This window comes from Callorhinus ursinus, unplaced genomic scaffold, assembly GCF_003265705.2.
Source record: "Callorhinus ursinus isolate GAN/ISIS: 27379988/994484 unplaced genomic scaffold, GSC_fseal_2.0 scaffold34, whole genome shotgun sequence".
Lineage (NCBI taxonomy): Eukaryota > Metazoa > Chordata > Mammalia > Carnivora > Otariidae > Callorhinus > Callorhinus ursinus.
In genome coordinates, this window is record NW_027397096.1 from 9211858 (window position 1) to 9222671 (window position 10814).

Genomic DNA, 10814 nt, shown 5'->3' on the forward strand with positions numbered 1-10814 from the left:
CAGGCCCATGTTTTGTTAAATATTTAATAGTGAGTACTATTTGAGGTTTATTTAGTGTATTTAATATAATAAATTTACTTATAAGGGATTGTAATATAACTAGTTCATAGGGAATTTCTTAGTAAGTGAAGAGAAAAATAATTGAAACATTTGAACTTGAAAGAAAGCTTCATGTAGGATTGTAGATCATCTAGACTGGTGCTTCCCAAACTTTACATACGAACTCCTTGGGGATCTTATTAAAATGCAGATTCTGATTCAGTAGGTATGGGGTGAGGCCTGCCATCCTGCTTTTCTGAGTTGCTCTCAGGCTCTGCCTGTGCTGCTATTCCCTGGACCACCCTTTGAGTAGCAGCAATGTAAACCCTTATTTTGTGAAGGAGGAAACTGAAGCCTAGGGAGAATTACTGACTTGTCCAAATTTTCAAGATTGATTAGTGATAGTAAAGAGTATACCCTGAGTCTCTTAGTTTGAAGACTAGTACTTTTTCAAATGCACTGTGATTTTTTCATATTTATGGCCATTGTGTTGAAATCTTCAGCTGCTGTATTTTCAAAGGAAATGCTCAATGAAGGTGATTTAAGTTAAAATGTCATTATGTGGAGAAATAGGAAATAATAAACGTATTAAAATGTCATTTGTTTTATAGCACTTTTATTTTGCAGTGGTATATCCTTTTTTTAAAGTTCAAAGTTATATTGCTGGCCAGAATAGAAAATACAAGAATTAGCTGTTGTATGTAGTTGCATATTTTCTCTCCACTGTGGCCAGATAAACAGTTTAGTACTTGGTTTAAGATGACAGCAAAATAAATAAGAGGTATCTCTTAGAGCACTTACTTGTGAAAATTTCCTATTTAAAGAATCTACTTTATCCTGGGGACTTTAACCTCCTGACAGGAATGCGGGCTTATTTTCACTGGTTCTTTCCTCTTTTTTTTTTGTTTTGTTTTTTTTTTTTGAGTTCTCATGATCATCTTTGAAGAAACCTGAGATATCTTGGTTTCTAATAATAAGATTTTTAGCAGATGAATCTCAAGAACTCTGTTGGCTTTCCTTTCTTAGAAGAGTTAAGCAGTGATACACAGGTCAATTAGAAGTGTAGGAAGGACTTGGGTACTGTTCTGAAAAGAGGGGTCTTAGAGACTGAATAGGAGACTATATGTATATAAAGTGGACCTGAGCTTTATATTGTCGATGTAGCCTTGAAATAGCCTTATTCTCCTTATAGTCTTCCTGGAAATTACATAAAATTAATAATGAATTAAGATGCATGTGTCTCTCCCTAACCTGGTTGCAAGGGGAGATTTTACATCAAGGTAGTAGAATAGACTTAAAAAGAAGACTGCTTTCTCATTTAGTTAGAGCGGTTTTTCTCAGGATGGCTCAGAAAAACCATCTATCTAGAGGCTAGAGGGGGCAGTGTTATCATTACAGGAGAAGCTTTTAAGCATTGAAGAGACCTTAGTGTATTGCATTAGTTTCTTGGATTATAGTAGAAGATGATTAATAGTAGTAAAATACTAGATGTCACCATCTGAAAACTGGGTGTTTTTATTTCCATGACAGCATGTGAATCTTAGAGGATTACTTAGTTCAGGCGAGAGAAACAAGCTTTTAATGTATGAGTATGTAAACAGTTTCTTCATGAGAGAGATCTTAGATTTCTTACATAGATTTATGCACACAAGGACCATTGATTTATCTGTCACTGGAAATTTGCCTAGTCATTTTCTTGTGGGCAGCTGCGATGTTGGAGTATGTTGCATTCGGTCTCTGATAACGGTCTACTGATCGGTGTACAGAGCATTTGGCATTGGTATATTAGAGTGGGTATAGAGTAAGAGAGCAGTTTTAAGTTATGCTTTCTTTTAGTGTTCATTTTTTCAGATTTCTGAATGATTTGAGATTTTTTAAGACTACTTTCATTCAGGCTCACTTTTATGTATATTTGTACCTCGCTTTTTTTCTTCATCTCATAAAACCCACAATTTGATATCAAAATAGAACATACTACTGAAGTTTTTATCTCCCATTCTGCTATCAGAATCTTAACCTAGCTTTATATTGTTCTTCTAGTCTTTTTCCTTTTTCCTCATATTTAAAAAAATATCCCCCTTGGAAAGAATGTTTGCTCCAGTTTAGCATTCTTCATTCTGTGCCTCTAGCTTTTAAGTTATGATATGAATAGTATCCCTTTGGCTTGGGGTTGGGAAGATTTTAAAAGAAGAGTATATGAGATACATTCTGTAATAAGCTTGAAAAGGCAACCTTGTGGAAATAGATCCTTGGGAAAACACCTAGGTGAAAACAACATTTTGGAGTCTATGAAATGGAATTTACTGGAAAGTTAGAGGTGCTACTGTTTCCCTAGGCGCTCTACTTGTGACAGTTAAGTGTAGATTGAGCCCAGGGCTCAGCACATTAGAGACTTAAGGAAGAAATCATTTCTTCAATTTTTCCTCTGCAGTGGTGGTGACCGCGGTGGCTTCAAAAATTTTGGTGGTAAGTGCTGAGTATCCCAAAATGTTTCAGTGGAAATGCTATATAAATCTAAAAGCCACCAATATCCCGCAGACGCAGTCTAAGCCCTTTCTTACCCTGTTGAGGCTGGTGTGTGTTGTGTGCTTTAAAAAAAAAATTATGTATATATACATATATATATCAAAGAAAACATTTTAAAAAGCCAAAGTTGATCTCAAACAGTCCAATGGGTTTCTACACAGTGAATTTGCATGAAAGAGTCTGTGGTGACCAATGAATGAGACTTTCACTGGATTTTGACAATACATTTTTTTAATAAAGGTAGCTGACATGGTGTTGTTAAATTATTAGGGTTTTCCAATCAGCCTTCACAACCAGAGCTTAACAAAAGTGATACTAGCATAATGCCAAAGTGGCGGGTACCGTCTGGGACAAATTTAAGGAAATAATTGACTTTCATCTTGATTTCTTAAACTTAATAAAACTTAATTTATATATTTACTTTGTAAATCTGTGATGGTTGACTTTCAAGGATTTTGGAAGTATTGACTTTCATGCCTTGGTTTTTATTACTATTTTTTCATGATTTCTAATGAGTTGCCTTCAATAGCTTTTTTTCTTTTTCTTTTTCTTTTCTTTTCCCTTAGGTCACAGGGATTATGGACCCAGACCAGATGCTGGTAAGGTTTATGGTAGTTTGTGACTTTGCCATTGAGAGAATATTAGTTTTCCAACTTTTCAAGGGAAAAGTGTGTCTGTTTGGAGGAGTTAGGGCAGTAGGAAGATTTAATTTGATAGTGTTTCCAGAATTGGGGAGCTTCACTTCTAAAGACATACCAGAAAGAAAAATTCAGGGAAATTGGAAAGTTTGCTGGGGAAAATTGCTATGTTTGTGGTTTCCTATGCTCTGCTTTTTCTTTTGTGAAAAAAATACTTGATCTTGTATTGCTAATTAACATTACTTATTTAAATAACTACAAATCAGATTTGAGAGAGTTGGTATCATTGGGAATTTGAAGTAGAAAAACTATGTTTAAGAAAATTTTACATCGGATTGGTAGTCCCCTTAGTGGGCCTAAGAAACCTGAATTCATACATGGGGAGAATTGTCTTACTCTGGGCAGAGGTCACTAATTTCATGTGGCTTTTATTTTTAAAATGAAATTCAAGGCTACCTGGAGCCTTTTGGAAGTTATAACTTAGATATTAAAAATCTATTTGAGCCAAAAAATTTTAATATATATTGAAATCAGAACTTTTGTTTTTATTAAGATGCCAAAGTATTCTATATGGATGGCAATTTCTGAATTATCCCTTGATGGACTGAATTTTTGTACATCTTTCTTACTTTGTTGTACTAATCCAAAAGTGTGCGTGTAAGGTAAGGTGTGTGTCAAGGTGCCCCTACCCACTGGTATATACAAAGCTTATTGCAATGACCGGGAAACCAGCAGTTGTGCTTGGCTTGCTTGGAAGTCCAAAGTGTCAGATTTGGGGAATTTTCTACTGAGAGCCTTAAAAGTACTGATTAGCCATAAAGGGTTAAAGCTCTCCAAAGAAAGGAATGCTAATTAATACTAGCTGTCTTCATCTCTTCATGAGCTTCAGCCCTGTATCTGAATCTAAAGAGTAAGATATCTAAGATCTCCCTTAATTGGTTTTTCACATAGTGTGGACTTGATCCACTTTAACTGAAGTTTAGTTGTAAGGATTGATCTACTACCAAATAACTATGGTGACCACTTTGCATGTGGATACAAGATTTTTTGTATATTGGTCCTTTTTCCTTTTGGTCATAGAAGCAGTTGAATATTGGACAATAAATTATTGCTCTTGATTACTGAACAGGATGTAAAACCAAGGAATATGTAAAATTAACCATAATTTTTTTCCCCCTTAGATTCAGAATCTGATAATTCAGATAACAACACAATCTTTGTGCAAGGACTTGGGGAGGGTGTGTCTACAGATCAAGTGGGGGAGTTCTTTAAACAAATAGGAATTATCAAGGTGAGTAGAAACTATGGCTTATGTTGAAAATCTTCTAATTATTAACTGTTATAGTTAAGATACATAGATTACATAAGATTATATCTCTTAAAATTCGCTGATACACATGCCCAGCCATGTCTGTAGGCCTTTTGCTAAATTTGCTAAATACATGAAAATTTTATTCCTTGCTTGTTTATCTTTCCACAGCCTTCTACAGCTTTAGCTTTCAGTCTTCGGCTCTAAAAATAGTCTCTGCCTAGCTCCTAAGATTGTGAGAACCAAATGAGATTGTGAGAATATTTTATAGATTCTGAAAGGCCATTATATGCAAACTGCATTACATATCAGCCCAGTATCGGATGCTTTATTTCATAATTGTGTTGTTTATTGTGTATTTAACGTGTATCCTGCACCATTTGTTTCATGCATGGCTGAATTCAGCAGGGCTGAATATTTCTGTGAATTTAATATTTCTCCTGTCTTCACTTGGAAAGCAGCAGTTAGAGTAGTGTTAGTAGATTGTAGCATTTACCTGAAATCAGTTTGCAGTTGTCCTTATTTTGGTGTCTGTGGAATTACTCATTTACCCATGATATGTAAAAAATTCATACAGTTCTGAAGAGTAGACATTCTTATTTGTCTTCCACTCCCATCCCAGCCAGCTGCAGTGTGTATACCTTAGTGGTAATCTGTTAATTTGCCTGGTGTACATTCTTCCTGACTTTTTTTTTTATGTTTTACAAGGTATATATTTACATGAAGCATTATCTAAAAGAAATTATACATAGATAAAACAGTATACTATGTATCATTTTCATAGCTTGGGTTTACTTAATATATCTTAAGAGAGTTTTCAGAACCTATAGATAACTTAATTTTTATATTAGGTACATAATATTTGTAGTACGGATATGTGAATTCCTTTAAAAAATCCTTAATTGTGTGGTTTATGATCACTTTTTTTAAAAAAAGCTAATACCAACTTGTTTGTTCCTCAGACAAATAAGAAGACGGGAAAACCAATGATAAATCTGTATACAGACAAGGACACAGGGAAGCCAAAAGGAGAGGCAACAGTGTCATTTGATGACCCTCCTTCAGCTAAGGCAGCTATTGACTGGTTTGATGGTATATCTTATTCATACAGTTTCAATATGCAGTTTGGATAAATGTTTTCTAGTCTTGAAGTCAAAATATATTCTGGTAGACTGGTTATTTTCATGTTTACTTTTGTGGATATTTTATTAAAAATAAAGGCTAGAGTTTTTACATACCTTTAGAAATGAAGTAGAGAGCTCCCTCGTTTGTCCTCAATATTTCCTTATTATTCTACCTTGTGTTTGAAGCCACCCTGATGGAGATTTCGAGGGTTGGCCTGCTTAACTCTCTTTGTAAATTTAGATTAATTTCCCTTCAACTACAAAGCTAATACGTATTTGGAAGAAATATTAAGACGTTCCCCCCCAAAAATGAAAAAATATGGGAAAGTAGAAGAAAGCAGTAAAGCTTCCATAGTCCTCTACTCAGAAATAACCATTGATAATATTTTTTATTAAATTTAACTCCACTCTTTTAAAAGCATTTTAAAAAGTTTGTCATTATATTCCAAATGTAGTTTTGTCTCATGCTTTTTCACTTAACATTTTTACACTCATTTCCCCACATTATTAGAAATTCATTGTTTTGTATTCTAACAAAAACCAACACTTATTGCATGTTTACTGTGGTTTATAGGCTAGGCATAGTTGTAAAAGCTTTATATGCATTAATTCAGTTTGATCCTCATAGTAACCCTATGAGACAGCCTATTATTACTGTTTTTTAGATGTTGAAACTGAGGCACAGAGAAGCTGTATAATTTTCAGGATCGTAGCATAACTGGTAGAGTCAGGATTCAAACTCAGGCAGTCTGGATCCACAGTCTCTAAAGGACTTAACCATGCTAGATTAGATTGACAGACACTTGAGGTCCCTTCTGGTTCTGAGATTATTGTACCTGTGTCCTTAAAACATAATTGCATTTCTTCAAAAATGAGATTGTGGTACTCTGTCCTCACCTTCATATTCTTTACTTTTTTTGCATTATTCTGTCAGGCCTCATCACCTTGCTCTTGAAGGCTAGGTCCTTCCTCACTTTTCTGTGAATTAAAAAACAATCTCTTTTGCTCATATGTTCTAAAATAATTGTGCTTTTTGCCCACAGGTCATATGAGCCTCTTAAACCTAACTCCATAGTTCAGGTCATTCTACAGCTTTGAAAATACTGATCCATGAGTGGCTTCCTAGGTCCTACTGTCTGATACTCTGGAAAGTTGCCAGCCATTATAATAAGCGCTTTGATTAGGGAGCTAAGGCTCCTGGAATTGTGACCATTTTATGAATCCTTTTGTTTAATATAAACTAAAAAGATTAGTTCCTGTCTCTAAGGCCCTGGGGCTGCAGAATAGAGGTGTGTGTGCATGTGTGTAAGTAATCACATATGCTTTCATTTTCCTGGCATTTATTATTTTTAAAGATACTACCTTGCATATAGTAAAAGAGTTTCAAACTGTACCAGAAGTATAGAATAAAAAATGAGCTTTCTTTTACCTTTGACCCCCAGTGATCTCTTTTCCCCTCCTGAGAGTTGAGCATGATAGGCAGTGTATATGTAGCATGTATGTGCATGTAAAGGCACGTGTGCACACCCACACACTCATTCCCTTTATAAAGCAGAAGTGGTGACATACTACACACATGGTTCTGCACTTGGCTCTTTTCATATTACAAATAGATGTGGGGTTTTTTTTTCTTAGTAAGAAGTAACTGCATCCCAGTGACAGATCTGCTCTATTCAGTAGATTGTATCATGTTTGAGCACTGTTACCTTGACTTCTTAGGGAACACTGGTGTGTTTGAATTTGTGTGAGGATGTCTGTTACTGCTCTGAAACTGAAAATTTTCAGGACAGTTTTATATTTTTGTTGTGAGGTGGAGATGTGGAGTAGCATTTTTTCAAAACTTCTTTTTTTCTTCTTAGGAAAAGAATTCCATGGCAACATCATTAAAGTGTCCTTTGCTACCAGAAGACCTGAATTCATGAGAGGGGGTGGAAGTGGAGGTGGGCGACGAGGTAAGACACTTGTCGCTCACAGGCCTGGATATTGTACAAAGGGTTTGAATTTGAGTCTGTGTTCTGTCTCTGTTGTGTGAACTACTACCTCTTTCTCCCCCTGGGTTTTTTTCCTTCTATCTTTTTTTTTAAATTTTTTATTGTTATGTTAATCACCATATATTACATCATTTGTTTTTGATGTAGTGTTCCATGATTCATTGTTTGTGCATAACACCCAGTGCTCCATGCAGAATGTGCCCTCTTTAATACCCATCACCAGGTTAACCCATCCCCCTACCTCCTCCCCTCTAGAACCCTCAGTTTGTTTTTCAGAGTCCATCGTCTCTCATGGTTCCTCTCCCCCTCTGACTTACTCCCCTTCATTCTTCCCCTCCTGCTATCTTCTTCTTTTTCTTTTTTCTTAACATATGTTGCATTATTTGTTTCAGAAGTACAGATCTGTGATTCAACAGTCTTGCACAATTCACAGCGCTCACCATAGCACATACCCTCCCCAATGTCTATCACCCAGCCACCCCATCCCTCCCACCCCCCACCACTCCAGCAACCCTCAGTTTGTTTCCTGAGATTAAGAATTCCTCATATCAGTGAGGTCCTATGATACATGTCTATCTCTGATTGACTTATTTCACTCAGCATAACACCCTCCGGTTCCATCCACGTCGTTGCAAATGGCAAGATCTCATTCCTTTTGATGGCTGCATAATATTCCATTGTGTATATATACCACTTCTTCTTTATCCATTCATCTGTCGATGGACATCTTGGCTCTTTCCACAGTTTGGCTATTGTGGACATTGCTGCTATAAACATTGGGGTGCATGTACCCCTTCGGATCCCTACATTTGTATCTTTGTGGTAAATACCCAGTAGTGCAATTGCTGGATCGTGTGGTAGCTCTACTTTCAACTGTTTGAGGAACCTCCATACTGTTTTCCAGAGTGGTTGCACCAGCTTGCGTTCCCACCAACAGTGTAGGAGGGTTCCCCTTTCTCCACATTCCCGCCAACGTCTGTCGTTCCCTGACTTGTTAATTTTAGCCATTCTGACGGTGTGAGGTGATATCTCATGGAGGTTTTGATTTGGATTTCCCTGATGCCGAGCGATGTTGAGCACTTTTTCATGTGTCTGTTGGCCATTTGGATGTCTTCTTTGGAAAAATGTCTGTTCATGTCTTCTGCCCATTTCTTGATTGGATTATTTGTTCTGTGGGTGTTGAGTTTGATAAGTTCTTTCTAGATTTTGGAGACTAGCCCTTTATCTGAGATGTCATTTGCAAATATTTTCTCCCATTCTGTCGGTTGTCTTTTGGTTTTGTGGACTGTTTCTTTTGCTGTGCAAAAGCTTTTTATCCTGATGAAATCCCAATAGTTCATTTTTGCCCTTGCTTCCCTTGCCTTTGGCGATGTTTCTAGGAAGAAGTTGCTGCGGCTAAGGTCGAAGAGGTAGCTACCTGTGTTCTCCTTTAGGATTTTGATGGACTCCTGTCTCACGTTTAGGTCTTTCAACCATTTGGAGTCTATTTTTGTGTGTGGTGTAAGGAAATGGTCCAGTTTCATTCTTCTGCATGTGGCTGTCCAATTATCCCAACACCATTTGTTGAAGAGACTGTCTTTTTTCCATTGGACAGTCTTTCCTGCTTTGTCAAAGATTACTTGACCATGGAGTTGAGGGTCCATTTCTGGGCTCTCTATTCTGTTCCATTGATCTATGTGTCTGTTTTTGTGCCAGTACCATACTGTCTTGATGACAGCTTTGTAATAGAGCTGGAAGTCCGGAATTGTGATGCCGCCAGCTTTGCTTTGCTTTTTCAATATTCCTCTGGCTATTCGGGGTCTCTTCTGGTTCCATACAAATTTTAGGATTATTTGTTCCATTTCTTTGAAAAAAGTGGATGGTATTTTGATGGGGATTGCATTGAATGTGTAGATTGCCCTAGGTAGCATTGACATCTTCACAATGTTGGTTCTCCCAATCCATGAGCATGGAGCGTTTTTCCATTTCTTTGTGTCTTCTTCAATTTCTTTCATGAGTATTTTATAGTTTTCTGAGTACAGATCCTTTGCCTCTTTGGTTAAATTTATTCCTAGGTATCTTATGGTTTTGGGTGCAATTATAAATGGGATCGACTCCTTGATTTGTCTCTCTACTGTCTTGTTGTTGGTGTATAGGAATGCCACTGATTTTTGTGCATTGATTTTATATCCTGCTACTTGACTGAATTCCTGTATGAGTTCTAGCAGTTTTGGGGTGGAGTCTTTTGGGTTTTCCACATACAGTATCATATCATCTGCAAAGAGTGAGAGTTTGACTTCCTCTTTGCCGATTTGGATGCCTTTGATTTCTTTTTGTTGTCTGATTGCTGTGGCGAGGACTTCTAATACTATGTTGAATAGCAGTGGTGATAGTGGACATCCCTGCCGCATTCCTGACCTTAGGGGAAAAGCTCTCAGCTTTTCCCCATTGAGAATGATACTCGCTGTAGGTTTTTCATAGATGACTTTTATGATATTGAGGTATGTGCCCTCTATCCCTATACTCTGAAGAGTTTTGATCAAGAAAGGATGCTGTACTTTGTCAAATGCTTTTTCTGCGTCTATTGAGAGGATCATATGACTCTTGTTCTTTCTTTTGTTAATGTATTGTATCGCGTTTATTGATTTGCGGATGTTGAACCAGCCTTGCAGCCCAGGGAAAAATCCCACTTGGTCGTGGTGAATAATCCTTTTAATGTACTGTTGGATCCTATTGGCTAGTATTTTGGTGAGAATTTTTGCATCCATGTTCATCAAGGATATTGGTCTGTAATTCTCTTTTTTGATGGGGTCTTTGTCTGGTTTTGGGATCAAGGTAATGCTGGCCTCATAAAATGAGTTTGGAAGTTTTCCTTCCATTTCTATTTTTTGGAACAGTTTCAGGAGAATAGGTATTAATTCTTCTTTAAATGTCTGATAGAATTCCCCTGGGAAGCCATCTGGCCCCGGGCTTTTGTTTCTTGGGAGATTTTTGATGACTGCTTCAATTTCCTTAGTGGTTATAGGTCTGTTCAGGTTTTCTATTTCTTCCTGGTTCAATTTTGGTAGTTGATACATCTCTAGGAATGCACCCATTTCTTCCAGGTTATCTAATTTGCTGGCATAGAGTTGCTCATAATATGTTCTTATAATTGTTTGTATTTCTTTGGTGTTGGTTGTGATCTCTCCTCTTTCATTCATGATTTTGT

The 10814-nt window shown here is 36.8% G+C and overlaps 1 protein-coding gene across 1 annotated transcript in view; it reads left to right on the top strand.

The window, feature by feature from the left end:
• Positions 1–10814, top strand: part of TAF15 (TATA-box binding protein associated factor 15) — a 34673-nt gene that overhangs the window by 18900 nt on the left and 4959 nt on the right. The window contains exons 8-12 of the mRNA XM_025851161.2: positions 2471–2505; positions 3132–3164; positions 4385–4494; positions 5475–5604; positions 7496–7588. Of these exons, the coding sequence (XP_025706946.1) occupies positions 2471–2505; positions 3132–3164; positions 4385–4494; positions 5475–5604; positions 7496–7588 (401 nt within the window). The remainder of the gene's footprint in view (positions 1–2470; positions 2506–3131; positions 3165–4384; positions 4495–5474; positions 5605–7495; positions 7589–10814) is intronic.